General features: G+C 41.1%; 1 protein-coding gene across 2 annotated transcripts; it reads right to left on the reverse strand.

Annotated features, from left to right (window-relative positions):
- Positions 1-271: 271 nt before the first annotated feature.
- MAB21L3 (mab-21 like 3) lies at positions 272-16,250 on the reverse strand. Of its 2 annotated transcripts, XM_010213746.2 has the most exons (7): positions 16,203-16,250; positions 12,057-12,197; positions 9,746-9,817; positions 7,083-7,374; positions 4,364-4,545; positions 3,142-3,336; positions 272-525 (listed from the first exon to the last, which is right to left on the reverse strand). In XM_010213746.2, exons 1-7 carry the CDS (start codon positions 16,248-16,250, stop codon positions 292-294), a joined length of 1,164 nt encoding a protein of 387 aa, XP_010212048.2. In that variant the 3' UTR covers positions 272-291. The 2 variants fall into 2 exon arrangements, with proteins under 2 accessions (XP_010212048.2, XP_010212049.2); XM_010213747.2 differs by lacking the exon at positions 9,746-9,817.
- Between the last annotated feature and the right edge of the window lie 2,586 nt (positions 16,251-18,836).

The raw sequence follows: 18,836 nt of genomic DNA on the forward strand, positions 1-18,836 counted from the left end.
ACAGAGGACAAGGCAGTTGCCTCATCGATGCAGCCATGCAGTGCAGAGCTGGTTTGCACTGGTAGTAGCTTCCATGTAGGCTGTCACTGTAGAAAGCAGATTGGATTGTCTGGGCATTGAGCGAGTTCTCCCATCAGTTTTCACCACCCACTGCTGCCAGTTTGACTCTTCTCCTTCATGCTTCATGTGCCAAATGTGTCACCAAGCCAGCTGCAATGTCTCCTGGAAGGATGCAAAGAACAATCACAGGTGGGGAGAGATGGTAGGGAATAGGGGCAAGGTTGTCCTGCCTTAGTCTAGGCAGAGCATGGGGTTCTCCAAGAAGACTGCCAGCTTGTTGGCCACCACGTCCAGGTCGCTGGTGTTGGTATATTTGAGCAGGTTGGTGTTCTTGACAAAGTAATGCTTGAGGAAGTGCTGGCTTACACACTTGTGCAGCTTCCGTACCAGTCTCAGAAAAGCTTCAGGAAAGCAGCACCAATCCTTGGTGCGTGGGTATTTTTCACACGTCCAGAATAGCACTGTCTGTAAGAAGCAGATGGGAGAGAAGAAGTGTTAGAGGTTCTGTTGAGGGCTCATATAGCTTACTAAGGCAGTGCTGGTAGATGGCTGACAGGCTTTGAAACTGGGAGCCTCGCAGTGCAAGCTTCCTGTGTTAACGAATGTTCCTGCAGTAAAAGGATCACAAATAGCACCTGAGGCGAAGCCTTCCCACCGCTCCATGGCTCTCTCCTCGCTCCCTTTGTCTTGAGACCTTGCTAAGGCAGAGAGAAAGCCTCCTCCAGGGATCAAGCAGGGCAACCCTGAGACGTTCCTGCTTTCTTTCCTCAGAGCTACATTGAGCCCAAGGACTCCTGTTTTGCTAAACTAACTTTAGCCTATTTGCCCCAGCAATGGCCTCAGTACAAATGCCAGGTATTTTAGACTGTAGAAAATGGCCAATTATACAGGTGTGGAAGTCAATATGTGCAAGGAGGAAAGAAGAATCAGACTAATGTAATTACTTGTTAGCTTCAATGCACTTACACTGAACTCTGTCCCAAGCAGATTGAGATCCCAAGAAACTCCTGCAGTTATAAGGCACGTTTTCTGGCCAAACACAGTCTGTTTTTTTTATATATTTATAGCATATGATATTTTCCCTGTCGCTCCAAGTTTGTTTCACAGAATTTTATACTTGAGATCATCCATAATTACAATAATGAAATGCACATGAGCATTGCACCTATAGTATTATTCTTACACTGCCCACGCTACATTTTTACACACATTTATATGACTGAGAAGAATCCTCTGGAAGTACTTACACTTACTGCACCAAAACTGCCACAACAACTGTTTTTGTCAACCCGCAAACCAGTTTTAAAAGGATAAATTCATCTGTCGTGGGTGCAAGAATTTCATTAAGTTGCCTTTCTCCCAATTCCATTTTTATTTTGGAAATTTGGTACTCCAAAGAGACTATCAGTCCTTGTGAGAAGTGGTCAAGTCTATAACTATAATTCCATACAAATAACTCCCATGCTTCTAGATTGCCTATATTTTCCCTCCAGCTAGCCTTGCAGTAGCTGTGGTACTGAGGAATTTCTTCTCAGACAGCTCTTCAAATGTGAAGAAGTTTTGGTTTGTAGCTGCAATAATGACAAAGACTTTAATGTTGCCAGGTAACAAACGACTTAATGAAGAATTCAGGATAAAACTCAGTGAGAGATGTTCCTTTGAGGTTTGCAGACCAGCTACCTTTCCTCAATACTAAAACTATTTCAGCAAACTGCAGGGACAGCAGTTACAATGAAGGTTTTGGAGGTGAAGAAAATAACGTTACTTTTTCAGCCAGGTCACAAACGGATTATCTATCCAGCATTTACTTAACTGCTGTAGTATATGAGAGACATGGAGTTGCTTTTCAAAATCATGTAGGTCTTTCGGACAGTCATATCTTGAACTTTATTCCTATGGAGGTAAGCACACTGAGTGTGTTTACTCTGTCCTCTGAGACTTTCTAACTACTAGGGGAAGGTTTTATTCTGTAATAGAAGGTCTTTTTTTCAGATGAAGTCTTGTTTCGTCACCATTGTTGGATACTTTAGATGGGAAAAACTTAATAAAGAAGAAAATCTAACACAGCCCGTCCTCAGCTGCTGATTTAACCATGGACTACACCTCCTCATGCTTTCTTTTGTAAGTGATATTGAAATGTTCCTTCCATCTGCTCAATCAGTTGTCTCCATAACCACCATAACCAGCCTAGCCTTTTTTTTTTTTTTTTTTTTTTAAACTCTACCTTGATTTAGATTGGTCCCATGGCTACTATAGCATTTGATGGTCTCAAGCTCTAAGTAGCTGCTTGGCATTATACAGGTTTTTGGACACCAAAATATAAGTAATTACTGTAGAAGTCTGGTGGCTTGAGGCTTGAAGGACGGGATAGGGCAGCCTCTTCCTGGCAACTCCAGGAAGATGAAGGCCCTGAAAACAGGGTTGCTTTAGCAACAGACAAATGGTGTTGCTTTTGGTCCATTTGTTTTTGTAGGTGTAATATGGAGGACACAATCTCCTATACATTCCTCATAAACATTGTTTTAGAGTAAAGCCATGTTGAACCCTAAAGTATGCATGAGGAGGATGCTACTGTCCCATAACCTGCTCCTTCACCTCTCATCTTACATAGAACAACACCCGATATGTCAGTTTGCAGTTCATTTATAAAACCACATTCATTTAAGAGAATTTTGCTTGATGCACACCCAGGAAGACAATAAACAAGTTTCCCAGAGATGGATCCATCTGCTGTTGGCTATGCATGGCTAGGAAAGTCAGGGAGAATGGCACCATTCAGTTAAAGACTGTTTCACAACACCTGTGTGAAGTGGAATCAGAGCTGGTTCCTCAGTTTTGACATTACTCACACTCCTGCCACCATAATGTTCCTACAGGCTTCTCACTGAAGTTAGGAATACATCTTTAGTAAAATTCTTACCACGGTAAAGCAAAGAAGTGGCACTGCAGTTTTAGAAGTTACCTTAGAAGTTACCTTAGAAGTTACATAGGAGAGACTACAGTGTTTTTTGCCATGATATTATGACATTGTTGGATGGCAGTCCTTGAGTCTCTCCCTCCCCATATTCTGGTGATGCCTACCTGAAGGTGATAGGCTGTAATGACAGGTTTATTTCCAGCGCACCAGACATCCTCCTTCATCTGCCTCATGACCCGGAAGCACTTCATGCGACAACCACCATCTTCATCGAGGCCTTGCATGAGCACATGCTCAGCACGGAAGAAGCACAGCTGCCAGTGGTAATTGGAGCGGGCCAGAAGGTCAAAACCAAGTGACTATGGACAAAAGCAGAACACAAATGCAACAGGATGTTATGCGGAGGCTGTGTGAAATCTTTCAAAGTGGAGCACTGTATTCTAAACAGCTTTAGCTGAGGCAGCAAACTTGGGTTATATTTCCATCCTAATTCCTAATTAGATGAACAGTCAATTTATCTTGTTTCCTCATGTTCTGACATCAGTTGCTCCCAGGAGATCCAGCCCTAGAGGCACCAGGTTGCAGCACAAGTAGAACTACTAAAGCAGAGCCATAGAGCAGCACGTCAGGCATGAAAGGACAGTGGGACTCAAAGGAAGAAATAGACCTGCTGAGAACATGGCAAATAGGGCTAAACAGGAGTGCCAGAATCCAGCCACAAGATTTGTAGGAGAGATGAGATTAGGAGGATTAGGAGAGGAAACTGCAAGATAGAGTGTGGCCCATTTGCATGCATCTACATATGACAAACCAGAACAGGAAGAATGATCCAGGTCAGCACTGAGCTACATTATGTGGAAGAGACACAAGATGCAAGAGAGTCAGCTCAGTTTTTCTTCCACAGAATTCACTATTGTTAGGGAAAAGAAAATCCCAGTAAAATGCATCTCAGTACTTTGAAATATTCCTTTTTGAGATAATACATCTCCCAGACATGCTGTGGGGCAGGAAGGAGCACTGGCTTTTACTATTTGGCCTGGGAACAAATGGTTTGATTCAAAAACTCTGCATCAAAGATGACTGGAAACACATGGGTGGCACAAATTACTATCTAGCTCACTTTGGTAGCATTTCTTATGTTTTTTTAACTGATGCACCACTTTCCTGCTTTGACATTTCTAAGGTGTTACTCTGCACTATGTGAAAGCTATTACACAACTTTTAATTGAAAATAAATATTTTCAATTGAAAGAAATTTTGAAAAAACTTAAATAATTTTCTTAATAAAATAAATGTTAATTGAAATAAAATTTGGGAACCACTGTGAGACACCTGCAAGATAAGTTCCTGCACAGAGTTAACAGTTAACAAGTAAACACTGTTTACCTTGATGCACTGTACTTTTTCCTGGGAAGGCCAACGCTTAAAGCAACGGGGCCATTTGGATTTCTTGGGCCAGCAAGTTGGAATCTCCACAGCAGGGGCCAGCTCTACCTCGACCTGCAATTCTGATGTCTCCACAGCCACCCGGACCACTGAACTGAAGCTCTCCAGCATTGTCACTTTATCTGTGAAGGAACAACAGGTTAAGATAATAAAGGGAAAGAAGCTTTCTACAAGCCAAGCAAGGGCCTGTCTATTGCCCAGGTCGCAGAAGGACCCTGCAGTTTCATCAGTCTATCCAAGCACTCTGCCTTCAACAACATAAGCAGAATGGAAGAAAACAACAGGAATGAGAATAGGAAGAAGATGAAGAACTAAGTTCCTAATTTATTTTCACTTCCTGTCTAAGAAAATCTGTGATCAGACCAAATGACTTTTAACATCCCAAATGATCAGTGAGGTTATGTGGGGTGTGTATGGGTTTGTTTATGGAGATGCATTTGCACAAAAGCTGGTGACAGAATTCACAGGCACACCTGGCTGATGTTCCTTGTTTGCAGAGCAACCATACAAAGTGGATTAACTGCTTGCCTGACTGGGATTGCTTGATGATGACAAAAAAAGAGCTAGTTCCATGTTGACTTGGAGAAAAGAGATTTCCACAGTGAAAGATGAAGTGAAAATTCCAAGAACAACATTCTTTGAGAAGGACAGCAAAAAGGAATGAAGGCAAGGAAAAAGGAATGGATTTGACTGGATCTTTCCTGTTGGCCCAGTTGTGTTAATGGAAGAAGTTTCTGTCCCCAGCTTTCTCAGTCACTCTGGCAGGATTGCTGTCCCTTCAGCTCTGCCATCTGAACTACTTCTCTATTCAGGCTCTAACCCCCTGAATTAAAAGATGGAGCAAATTAGCATAAACAATTTAAACAGTAGGTGTGTGTTAACCTATGTAATTTTGATTGACATAGGCTGGGGAGAAATTCCAGAAGGAGTTCACATAACAGGCTTCAAGGGACAGTGACTAACATTTAGGGTGACAACCTCTTCTGTCTTCACAGAGTAAATGTCTGCCTACTACCAATGGCAGATTTAGCAGCTCCTCCAGAAAACATGACTTTATGTGGGCATTGGAGCGAATTACCTTGCAACAGGAGAGTTCATCCCCACAAGAACTTTGTAATCCTCAGTAGGGATCTCTGGAAGCTAAAAAGCATTGGAGCCACCACTGTGTCAGAATGAAAATACAATCACAGAACTTCGCTTCCAGTTTTTCTACAAAATGGTAAAGTGAGACACTGAAAAGAATCTGGCTTTGCTGGTGCTCAAAGACATCAGGAAAAACTATATATAACTTCAGCTTTGCTGTTGGATAAAGGAAATTCACTCTTCATAAATAATAATAATAATAAACCAGTAATTACTCCTCCTGACTTCATCTCAGCTCATCTCTACTATATGTCTATCTTCTCCCAGCTGGCCTTAGCAGAAGAAGCTTCAGAGCCACCAGCCCAGACATCACTCCTTGAGTCCCTTAGAAGTGCCTATTCTGACTCAACAGCTTGATGAACTGCTGACAATGGCAGGTTTTCGCCTCAGCATGACGACTTCCACATAACTAAAGCTTCAGATGTAAGCTCATTCCATCTGATCTTTTCTGTGCATTTCAGTGGTGAAATATCATTCACGTCATAATCTCCTCTCCTGTGATCACTAATAATTCCTAGAAGAATAAAATGATGAGCTTGACTTAAATGCATCTTTCCTCCTGTGAGTAAAATTCAGAATGTGATCAGAAGAGAAGCAGTGGGTCCTATCTCTCTGGAATGTAGGAAGTCTCATTATCATGCTGCTGCCATGTACAGTCATCCTGGAAACATCCCATCAGAAGAGGCATTAAAGTTTGGATTTGACCATACCATAGTATCTTAACATGAAACAATGGGCATAGATTATCTACCATGGACCAAATCTCATTAGCTGAACTCCATAACATGCCTCTAGTATGCTAATAACTATGAGGATCATTGTTCAGGCAGTATCTTGCTGCAGATGTCACAGCTATGAAGCAATGCTACATGAAGCGCTAATTGCAGTGTGTCAACGACAGGCACTTCCAGCATGAATAGAGACAGGAAACAAACTGATACAGTGGAATTTCTTGCAGAGGGATCAGCATCACTATTGAAAGTAAACTTTCATGACATTTGCTGGATAATGCTACAGCAACTCAGGCACTGGAGGAAAAACAGTGCTTTCCCAACAAGCTTTGCTATGGACAGCTCAGGATTCCCTTATCTTCCCTATATTCCCACTTTTCCCTCTTCCTTCCCACTCACACACCTTCCCCATGTCAAAATTTCTTATACTATTTTTCTGGCAAGTCTAGACATATTGTGACTGCTATAGGAGGAAAAAAAAATCTATTTGAATTTTAATAGGACTGTGAAATCAATGTTTCTGGAGAACTTCCTCAAATTCTTAAGATATTAGCAAACTCTCGAGTATGCAAAACCTGACCACTACTCAATTCTATATTCAACGCAGGTATGCATTCACATCACTGCAATGGCGTAACGGCTCCTTGATTTTGGAGGGGTTTGGGTTGTTTTGATTTCTGATTGTATGAACTTGCCCACCAGCCACTTTGTGCGTGTGGTGGCTTCTGCTCCATCAGTTGCATAAAACAGGCAGTTCCCCTTATACCTGTCCCCGCTAAACTCACCAGAAAGGTTACAGGAGACAATTGACTTCTCCACCAGCTCCCGGAAGATGATAAGGACTTTGGCTGGAACCAGATCTCCTTCGATGTTCACGTCAGTCTCATGCCATTGTGGAAGGCTTTTTGCGAACTGCTCCACCTCTAGCCATTGGTCCAATTCCTCAGGGTCTCGCACAGAGGAGTGGAGCTTGGCTCCTTGCACGGTGTAATAACGCCAGTGCCGTATCTGGTGTTCTCTGTACCCAAACAGGCCACGCAAAGGAACGGTGATGACGAATTGGCTGGGTGCTAAGACCTAGGAGAGTTCACAGAGATTGAAAGAGGAAGCAAGGGCAAATCCATGAACCCTAAGCAGGGAGGGGGGCATTAAAGCAGCAACAGGTTAATTGTGGAAGGCTTTGGAGAGACGGAAAAGCCAGGTATCATGGGAACAATTGAATAGGACCTACTCCACGCAGTGAGTAGGACCTACTCGTTGCCTTTCTGATGGCTACTTTGGAAATACAAAGAATAAGAGAAAATTGTCCTAGGAGGATTATGATGTTACAGCCATGGTGCATATGAGACAAAGGCAGAGTCAGATGATTCACCTCCACTGCTGACATAGTTCCCCCTCATTCCTTGTTACTTCTAGTGTGCAATTGCATAAGAGGTAATAACTAGCAAATTCCAAGAACCACAAGAGCCTCGGAGAACGTGCTTTGAGATTCAGCAATGGGAGACAAAATAGAGCCAGTTATTACATCAGAATTGTTACTAAAGATAAGTCTTGAGTTTGTTACTAGTAACAACTTTAGAAAACAGTGCACTTTTCTATTCTCCTTCAAAATTCATTAAAGATATTTGCAAAGTAATACTTTGGGCCATTAGTAAGTGTTTCACTCTGCATCACTGGAAATATTGTCTGAAATATTGTCCTTATATATATTTAAGAGATATAAGGTACATTCAAGGTAAGTGATGTTCCTACGTCTGCACAGACAGCAGTGGCACAGTCAGATATAAATGCAAGTCTTGGCCAGCAGTGCTGTATGAAACTGTTTCTTCTGTGGAGTGGGAGCCCAAAACACTGTAAAGATGGAAACAGTAAACAGTGGATAACAAAACCACGAGTAGGCTTGTCTGCAATCAACATTGGCTTCTTTTTGAGAATAACCATTCTCCAGTAAAAACAGGGGACACACAAACGTTCTAAAGCCTCGTATGGGTTTAGAACATCACTAGACATCTCCAAATGTATTGCAGTCTTCAGCAATCTTAGCTCCAAGTGCTCAGATATGGTGCTTAAACTCATTCAGACTTTTATCATGTTGATTCAGAAGCTTTTCAACTTCACTTCTTACCAAGCCTAGCTTACACAGGCATTAATAAGATGAAGCTGTTTCATAAACAGGATGTGAACAGCAGTTGCTATAAGGTGGTTACCTCAAAGTAAATTAAAAACTCTTGTCATTCACCAGCAAAAATCCAATACATTATTGCGGTCTTCCTGGTAACTCTGCTAATTTAAAACATTATTGTAGAGGTGCCAAGGCCTTGAGGGTACTAACAGACCAATGTTTATGGCAAAGAAAAAAGTCAGTTCTTTTCCATATCAAGATTTTGACTTATATTCACTTACACATGCTGCAACAGTCCAATTAGAAACCAGATTTGCATGGGTGGCCATCCCAGCTGAAGGCGCAAGGAGAAAGGCCCCAGGGCACAACATGAATTTGGACATGACCCAGATAAGCATAAGTCCTGCTTGACCAAGCCGAAACATTGCTTTGAGAGGCTGTGTTTGTACCAAATACAGCTAAAAGGAAGAAAAAGACCAAGCCACATCCCTATCAAGTGACAGTGAACAACAAAATAATACTGTTGTAGAAAAATGGTTTGTAGTGGCCGCGCAACAGATTTTAAAGGGAAGATGTGCAGCTGCTATACGAGTACAGTTCAAAATAACATGAGGTTTAAAAATAAATAGAAAATATTTGGGGCACTTTGCTGTTTACACACAATTTTCACTGAGCTAATAATATTCATTCAAATCTTCACTTCAAAAAAATCCAACCAAATAAAACCTTTTTCTCCATTGCTCTAGCCAATAGAAAAAACACCAAATTCTTTCAATGTTATTTTTAAAAACTTTTGCTCAGGATCACAAGGCTTCCTGTTTACAAGGAAACACAAGAAATCACAACTTCGGTGATAGAGCTGTAAAGCTGGTTTACTGTGGAGCAGGTGGTGTCCTGAGCTAAACAAATCCCTGTCCCACACTTGTGCTCTTTCACAGAACAGTGTTACGAACCCCGTAGAGGCCACAAGTCCCAACAAGTCACAGAGTATTGAACAGAGCCAGTGGTAGCAAACAAGAGTCTCGAATTCTGGGATATGCAACTTATGGCTAATTCTGTTGTATTAAAAACTTGCCTGCAGTAACTTGGGCAAATTAAATGCAGGGTGGTTTTTGTGACAAGGCTGACGAGGCTATCCCGGAGAGGTGGAAGCACTAGGTTAGAAACAAAACATGTATGCTTTGAGCAAATAGGGAAGTCTTGAGGAGAGGCTGAATGGTCATGGGAGGTTAAGTTGGGTGGGTGAATCTGTTTGGAAAGGAGGGTGGATGAGGAGGGAGCAGACATACTAATCAGCAGGAGCCAAGTGGCATGAAGAATTTGTACCTGGATGGAGGAGTGGAATGGGCGCTTCCCCTGAAGCATAGCTGACCACTTGGCCAGTAAAGCTGGCTGATCCTGAGAGAAGGAAATGGGAAAACAAGAGACACACAGAAGAGAGAGAAAGCATATGCTAGGTAACTACTGTGGATGATTAACCTGCTTACTATGCCTTACTGAAGCCCCTACAGCTTCTGCCTCAGTTCTGCATGAACCACTGCTGCAAAAATGCTGGTTGGAGCACAGCTTCCTGAGTGATGCCGCTGGGACTGGGGTTTTTAAGCCATCTCAGAGTTTGTCGCCCTGCAACTCCCCGTTCAGTGAAGACCATAATAGATCTCCCATGTGTGCCATCAAATACTCACAAGGAAGGTGTGAGCAATGGTTTTGGTTAGTTCTGGGGGGCAGGATTGGTTTAATCTGTCAGCATTTATAAATTAAAAACAGTACTATTCTCATTTCATTTCTCCTTACATGTATCATAAGAATAGAAGCTAGTTGTAGAGGCACTGCAAGCAAAAATGCAAATACTAATACTTCTGAGAGTATTAGTGGGATAGCACAGATGCAAGGTTAGTTTCTTCCAGACTACGCTATAGATGTCATGTTCCTTTTTTTGTACACAGCAGAAGCACTAGGCATTGAGGGCAGCAATAATACATCTCCGGTTATGGTAGAGGAGCATACACCTTTTTCTTTGGTAGTATCCCTTAATACACTTGAATTGAATGATTCCTTACTGAAGCTGGAATAGTCTTCCATCAAAAAGTAAACACCTACATGGAAAGGAATTGGATGAGTTTCTCACTGAGAAGGGCCACAGTATTTGAGTAAGTTAATACACAATAAATACTTTCGACATATTTAACACTTTAAAAAGTCGTAAATGCATTCACTAAAGATTTTGGCTTTGATTTTGACTCCCAGAATTGCAGAAAAACTCTGAATACTTAAAGATTTTTTCTCTAATTCTCCATCTGGCCCTGTATATTTAAAAGCAGGCTTGTAGCTTTGCAACAGATCTAGACCCTCAGCTTGCTAGATTAAATCCTCTTAACCAGAAGGTGGAAACTGAAAAGTCAGTGTGTTTATTCTGTTTTGTTTTCCAACAAAGATTCCAAGTAATCTTACATTGACCCTTATCTTGTCAGAGCTCCTAAGACAAGCAGGATCAATCCAATTTGAACAGTGGATGCAGAGCACAGCTCTAAGGACTGTACATGGATCAGGATGTGGCACCATTCTGTGTCAGTGTAGGCACTCCTACTGGTAAGGTTCATGCCGTAGCATTCATGGTATTCCAGAATACCATCTGAATCTGAATAAATTAACCTATTTGAAATAAATTAAGCTATATTTGAGCTATTCAGTAAATCTGAATAGCTCAAAGCAATGACTACATTCCAGATTGGATGATCACATTCTGCACCCACCTCAATATCCCTCCGGCACTTTGATGCACACAGAATTCTTTCCTTTCAGATCAAGACTTGCAAAAGTCACCCTGTGTGTTACAGGCTTGCTGTGTCTTGCTCCCCAACTGCTTGCATTTCAGTACAGGGACTGGCATAGCTAGAGTAGGTAAGCTACTTCAGGTGAAAAACATCATTTTCATCAATGCTACGATTTGTTCTTACATTGTTATACTAGTCACTCCTATCTTAGTAGTCACATGAAATAACTAGGCTTCCTCTTGTCACAATAGGACAGGGCATTATTATTTTGGATCTGATTGTTTAAAATGAGGAAATGTTTCACTTTTCCCACTAGCAACCATATTCCTTCACAAGGGAAAAAAAAAGGAAAAATTTGAGTCCATTATCAGGAAAACATACAAAATACTTTTTTTTTTTTTTTCCCCTGAAGGAGCTTTCTAATATTTTCAGTGGCAAAGATTTTTTTTCTTTTTAGTTTTAGTAAGCTGATGGATTTTCCACCTGTTATGAGTTATAGCTCATAAAAGCATAAGATGTTTTTTCCCCTTCTACTATTGCTATATATTTTTTTCTGCCTCTCCCAAAGGCTTCAACTTCTGCCTGCACACAGACAGCTCTCACTACAGAAACTCTTTGTAAAAGAAGCAGTTGTAAAAAGATGCTCTGCCTGATTTATCCTGCCCTCTCTGATGCTCCTCAAGTTGTAAGATGTCCATGGGTAAGCCTCTATGACCCAGTCACCCACTGGACCTTCCACAATAAAGTGTCAACTTATTATCTGTGCTGTCTTGAATGATAGATGTACCTGTTCATTACAATTAGACAGTGAAAAAACACATACTCTGCCTGCAAGCTAAGTTTACCAAAGCTCTTGTTCATACCTTAATATTCTCATTATGAATGCCAGAGTTGTAGATAGCCTGGAATCGTGAGGCCTTACGGCTGATTTCTTTGGTCAGTTGCTGGATGATTTTCTGCACCTCCTCCACTGCTTTGGAAACCAGATAATGCCGTGGCAGGACCTGTCAGTTCCAAGCAAGACACTTCACATTACAGATAACTGTAGTCTTTATCTCCAACTGGAAACAGTCACTCAACCTACAGCATACTGTAATATTTGTGCCTAACAATCCTGCACTGAGAATAAAAAAGTGTTGTTCCCTACCAACTTCCAACTTACCATGAGACAGAGCTGCTCTTGGTGAACACAGAGGGGCCTGTACTCAGAAATGCCAGGTACTAATTGATATGCCTATGTCGATACCATTGGATGGAGGAAGGAGTTTTTTACATGGATATTTTTGGCAACAAGCAGCTATACTCTCATTCTTGAACAATTTTGGACAGACTGTCCCACTATTCCCCTGCATATACTAGTCACTCACAGCCCCAGATATGTTACTTTCTAAGAGCTGTCAGGATGTCAAAGTTTACAGATATTCCGTGCGTTAGATCACAGATATATGTGGCAGCATCTAGATGCCTACATAATGTGTCAAAAGTACCCATCTTCTCTAGTCCTCATATCTGAAGCACAGGTGAGAGGCTGTTCCTCAGTGGTGAGAAGCTGGTCCCACTGGGGACAAGGTAGTTGCGTTACTTGCTGGATACATCTTCAATTCGAGCAGTAGCAATATAATTGCTTATTAAAAATAATTAAATGGAAAATCTTAGTGAAGGATTGAGGCAAATGATGGACACCTCCAAAAAATAAATACGAACCTGAACCTTCACATACCTGAACCTTCAGGAAATGAATGGAGCCTAAGGGAAGGGTTACAATCCAAACAGGAACATTCCATAGAAGGAACATGGAGGAACCATGTTAGCAAAGCACATGTACATATTAGCCAAATGATCCTTACACATTTACCAAAATGCGGACAAGATTCAGCTACTCTTAAATAAGTTCCTTAATATGTTTCTCAATATTTATTACTTGAGAACTACCCATGCAGGGTGATGTATGAAGATGGCTTGTTGTCCTTTTATGCATCCTGATGCTTTATCATTTATTTGCAATTCTTGCTTTCATTTGTGCTTGGTTTTTCCTCATCATATCTCATTGTTTGAAGTGCACAATAAGAGCAAAAGAAATGCAGAAGATCTGAGATTTGCGATCAAAAAAAAAAGAAAATCCACTCAAACCCCAACTAAACCCCCAACCGGGCAATTTGCAAGGGCATCACATCATTGGCAGCTTGGTTAAGTCAATGTTCAAAACATTGCTAAACACAATCGCTACAGTCTTTTGTAATTACCAAAGAACAGAGGAAAACTCCTGTGTCCTTTCTACTTAGCCCTATCTTCAGCACCTAACAACATTTTTCTCCCACTTAGGAAATTTTGGACATCTATGCCAAATGGTGAACCGTCACAAAAAAACACTCAAATGCATGTAGACTTATTCTCATGCCCTGCGAGATGACAAATAGCTGCACGTTTTTGCATAACAATGGACCATACTACAACCACTAAAAAGACTAGTGCTTGCATAAGATCAATTAACTAAGTAAGAGTGATTGACTGACACTGGGCTTGAAAATGAGTAAAGTTGGATTAAGCTTTTTTTCTCCCCAGCTAATAAAGGCACCAACATTTTAAACAAGCCTGAATAGTACTTGCAAATGGGAAATACATCAGAACAGCATCAAATTCCCTTCACTGAGGTCATCTGCCCTTGACACCCTGATTCTTTGCTATGTTATCTATATATAGCTTCTTATGTTTTTAGTGTTATTTAACATCCCTATCAATTGTCCATCCTCATTTCACCATTTCAATTCAGTCTCATCCTTTGAGACCAGTTTTAGATAGCTTGCAATGGCTCTCTCTTCTTTCTAAGAAAAGTTATTCTATTTTTTTTAGCTCAGGTTTGTTCTTGTATCTTTGTTTCAGATTTCATTTATGGCACTTCTCCATCTCCAGCAATAGCTATTTCCTCTGTAATTTTTACATTTGTCCAGAAGCTGACTTGTTCAAAAAATCTGCAAATAGTTCCTCCAACAAGTAAATGATATGAGGGTCAAAGACAGAGTGGGCCACCTCTAATAGCTTGCAGACAAAAAAAAAAAAAAAAAAAAAAAAAAAACAGACTTCCTGCATACAACTACTATAGGTCACCTCAACCTGAGGTAGAGGAATGCCCCTGTATTCCTTACACAAGGTTTTTTTCAAGTGGAATCTGCCAGAAACACTTTCTACTACCTCCGCTTCCCTAGGAGAATCCATTCAACTCAACCTGTCTTAATTTAATTTTGCCTTCATCACCTCCTGGCTAGACTACAGGAGTTGACACAAACTCTTTTTAAGAGCATGGACTCTCAAAAAACTTCTTATAGGATGTATCTCAATAAAACTTCTGCACCTGCTGCAGGCGCTCCTCAGGACATAAAAGAACAAATGACACATGACAGATGTTGGTCATGCCACCTAATCTACTAGTCTAAAATATATCCTTCCCACAGAAGAGAAGGCACACAAATCTGAAGGGGACAGAGTAAAGCCAAGGCATTTATCTAGAATTTCTTTAGCATCAACATGGAAACGTTGGGAGAAGAGGTAGAATAATCCATTAATGCCACCTATTGTAATTCCCATTCCCAGACTTTAACTTTGGAAGTCATGACAAAACAAAGCAACAACAGCAGAAAAACAATATTGATTAGCACTTTGTTCCAAATGAGGAAAAGAGGAACAAACTTGACTAGGGATTCTAATGAACATTTGGGTTTGTTCCTATCGACTCCACTCAGTAAGTATTTAGGTTTTCCGCTGCTGGTTTAAGGCAGAAATCTCTGGTATTGGAGAGATTTGTTGCACCTAGTAGTTGACCCAATTTGAAAAAATGGGCAAAATTTTACAGGCAGAGCTGAGTTGACTGAAATTTGAAGGAGACTCAGGAGCAGGCAGAAACTAAGGATCCATCAGAGCCACAGAGGTGCTGGAAAAGATACTCTTAGGATGGGGTACTTTTGGTAGAACCTAAAATAATGGCACCAGTGAGCCTCACTTAACTACACTCTGTCCATGTTCCCTGTAATTATGGCAGTCCTATGAGCATCTACGCGTGTGTGGCTTCCCTCTGATCTCTCCTTTGTAGTCTTGCGTTAGAAATATCAGAGAAGAGTTCACTGTTGTAGCTGGCTGAAAATCGAAGTTCTTACAGAAACAGACCGACTTATAACCAAAAAATTTCCATAGACAAACCAAAGTTTGCTCTCAGTGCTTTCATGGTACATGGCACTGGTATCCTTTTCAGAAAATAAAGCCCTACAGATTTTCATACTGACCTGTTTTTCACTGTTTTGCATTTTATAGGGAAAAACAGACTATCAAATAGAAACTAGCTAAGCACTGTGATGAAGCATATCAACTTTAATAAAATATTACAACTAAGAATAAATTTTATTCAAAAGTAAAACTACACTGAAGATTTTTATTGTGTTTTGTTTAATTTCACTGTGGAAAAAAATACATTAGATTGCCAGAATATTTCATAAAACAGAAGATGGGGTTCCTACTTGCCTTCGCTAATGAAACTTATGCTATTATGCTGCTGGTATGCAGAGAAGTATCTCTAGCTGAAGTGACAGATTGGTGGGAGAATTCTAACTATGTCCATCTCAGTTGAGTTTCTAAGTCTTTCTGAGGCACAATTCCTATTGCTGTGCTTTTGGTCTTGTTTTTATCAAGCCAAGACCATTGGACAGGGAAGAGAGCAAAGATCTTTCCTTAGATTAAACATTTACAATTACAGCTAGCTTCATACAAGGAATTCCAAGGTGGGGAGCAAAAATTTGAGAGGTAAAGAAAAAAAGACAACTGCCCCAAGAAATGAAACTTTCAGCTAAGATCCCTGAAAACATTCTGTATTGGAGATCTAGAAATCTCACTAGAAATAGTTCTCATGAGATTTCACCCCGTCTCATCTTGTAGAGGAAGGCAGCAGGCAAGCAACTAACTTGGCACCCTTCAGAATCAATACCTAGTGTGGAAAAGGGGAAATCTGGACAGATAAATCTTACCTTACTGTGGATGTATATTTCTGCATCCTCATCTGTGATTGGTTTCATGGCAAGATTGTCTTCACTGTTCTCTAAAGTGTGAATTCACTCCGCACTCATTCGTCTGGCTCTGGAAGCAGAGGGACATTCAGAGATTGCTCCTGGTTCTGTGAAGCTCAGGTCATTTAATTCCTCTGTGAATGAAGAAGAGGAGAGAGAAGAAAGGAAGCAAGAAGAAGCAATGCCCGTTTTCTTCTGGTTTGAGTTACAGTGGTGAATTCCAGCTGCCTAGGAAAACTAGATCCGAATATTATTTGTTAAGCTCAATCATTACTATTTGTATTATCACTACTTTTAAATGCTGGGACTTGCAGGAACTCACAAAAACATCCCAGTTACTGCTTTGTCTCTGGGCAGCTCTAGAAGTATGGTTCAGAGTCACTATGCTCGAGCACAGCATTATTATTTTGTGCACCACAAGTACTTCCCTGGTCTCTCTAGCCTTTCTCTAAACCATGTTAAGCACTTGGCTGTCCCTTGTTGACTTCAATCCACCCACTTTCCTTCTGAAACTGTATGGGTATTTTTACACTCAGATCACTCATTTGGGTTGTAGTCTGCAGTCTCTGCTCCTGTCTCCTTATAGCTCCTCTCTCTCTCCGGCTGTATTGACAGTAAATATCTTGCAGCCTGTCCCCTCCTGTAGCTTGCTTAGCTCCCTTTACAGTAAACAGACAGAAAACTGTCGCTAGTTAGCTGCCAGCAGCTCAGCTAACAACCCCACGTGGATCATTCAGAGGGAAAAACAATTGATCAGGACTCATTGATCCAGTGAGGGTTGGCGGATTTCAGAAGAAAGGGTACATCAGCACATGGAAGGGAGTGACAGAGGATAGAGATGATATTCCATGCTGTAAAGCAGCCCTTGTTAGGGAAGGCAAATGCCACTTTTTAGAAAAATCAGTATCCCCCACCCCCCACTCCCCTGGAAATTGAACTCTCTGAGATGCCCTGACTGATCTATTAACTCTCCAGCAACCAACAAAAACCAGCACTGTGGGTGCTACCTCAGAACAGGCCCTTTGTTGCTGGTTATTTTGTATGACATGTGGTCGTTAACAGTGAGATGCTAACTACATCAATTGCATCTGATCAGACATCTGATGCCCCAGAATCCACAAACCAAACTTTTCTCCATGGCTCCCAGGGTATCCTCTATTTTCTTTTTGCTGAGAGACTTAGTGATAGTTCACAAAGACTTGTTGGCATTTGCTTCCAACCAGCTTCCAGTGGGATTGGACATTGAAAAAGATTAGGCCCCAATTTTCAGCGTTCCCTACCCCATCCTTGTTCACTTCATAACTTACCTTCTACCGTATCTTTCACCTGAGCATTTAGAAGCATATGTGATCTTTGCTGAGGAAGCCAGGCTAATGGCAGGATCTGAAAGAGCATGGAAGAGTAGATTAGGAAGGATTTTTACTACCAGATTGGATGGGTTTAAGCCCAAACACTGTGTGTAAAGGAGGAGAAAGTCGTTTCATTGGTCTAGCTCAGTTAGAAGTGTGCCCTTATTGCATTAACTCTGGGTACATACAGAAGACAATTTCCTTTGTTTCTGACACTATTTGTTCCTTTCAAACAAAGAACCTCAGATGCCTGTTAGGAAGCAGAGAGAGATTAATATCCTCACTTTCTTGTACCTGTAAGATCTCTCCTCTGACAGCTGTCCAGAGCCACAGGTGCTGGCAGATGCATGAAGAACACAGTTCTGGTCATTTTTCTCGTACACAATAACACACTTCATATCATAAGACACCCTTTTCTATTGGAAAACAACTCCAGGAAGGTCTGCATGGCCCCAACTTCCCCTCCCATAGTGAAGGGGGGTGTAATTAGGTCTTGGACAAGGCTTTTCTTTTATTTCTAAGCATATTTAAACTTGAGTCCTAATTTAGGTTTAAGTACAAGGTCCTGATCGACAGTCCTTTCCTGGTCCTGCCATCTGATGAGAGTAAACAACTTTCCCTCAGCATCGTTGAAAAGAGAGGGCAGGGGGTGAAAGACAAAAAAAAAAATGGAAATAAGAAAACAAGTATCAAAAATAGTACCAATATCAGGTTTTCTCAACCCTGAGCACTCCTTGCACCAGCCATAAGGAACTGCTCATTCATAATTTGTTCAGACCTAAGAAGGGGAAGCAAGAAGAGTACAAGAATTAGCTACAGGGGATTGCAGAGGATGACAGCTGAACAAGCCGCTCCGAGTCCCTGTGGATTGGATTATGCTACTCCTGGGATCAAAAGAATACTGTTTGGCAGACAGGAAATACCACATCCAGCAAAGGCCCTTACACCAATAGCAAAATACTGTACAAATTAGAAGGGCAATAGCCCTTACTGCAAAAGTAAAAGCAGTGTGGTGTAATGGGAGACAGCAACCCATCTTGACTTCACTGGAGCAAATCCATCACAAGTTTTTTTTTTTTTTTTTTCCCATTAACCACCAAAACTACAAAAACAAACACATGCTCCAGACCGGTTCTCCTCTGAGAACTTCACTCCTGACAGGTTTCTCAGTTACTTACTGGTATTCTTCCAAGGGGATTTGGGCATTTCTTATCATCTCCAATTTTATGAAATCTGTGACATTTCA

This window comes from Tinamus guttatus, unplaced genomic scaffold (assembly GCF_059628265.1).
Source record: "Tinamus guttatus ecotype Peru unplaced genomic scaffold, ASM5962826v1 Tinamus_guttatus_pri_ptg000408l, whole genome shotgun sequence".
Classification (NCBI taxonomy): domain Eukaryota; kingdom Metazoa; phylum Chordata; class Aves; order Tinamiformes; family Tinamidae; genus Tinamus; species Tinamus guttatus.

Excerpts from the sequence above, each read along its gene's own strand:
- MAB21L3 (XM_010213746.2), bottom strand. The coding sequence starts at position 16,250 with ATGAAACCAATCACAGATGAGGATGCAGAAATATACATCCACAGTAAG. Across the intron at positions 9,818-12,056 it reads TTCATAATGAGAATATTAAG|GATCAGCCAGCTTTACTGGC; the intron begins GTATGAACAAGA and ends TCCTTCTCTCAG. Across the intron at positions 4,546-7,082 it reads TGTCTCCTGTAACCTTTCTG|ATAAAGTGACAATGCTGGAG; the intron begins GTGAGTTTAGCG and ends GTTCCTTCACAG.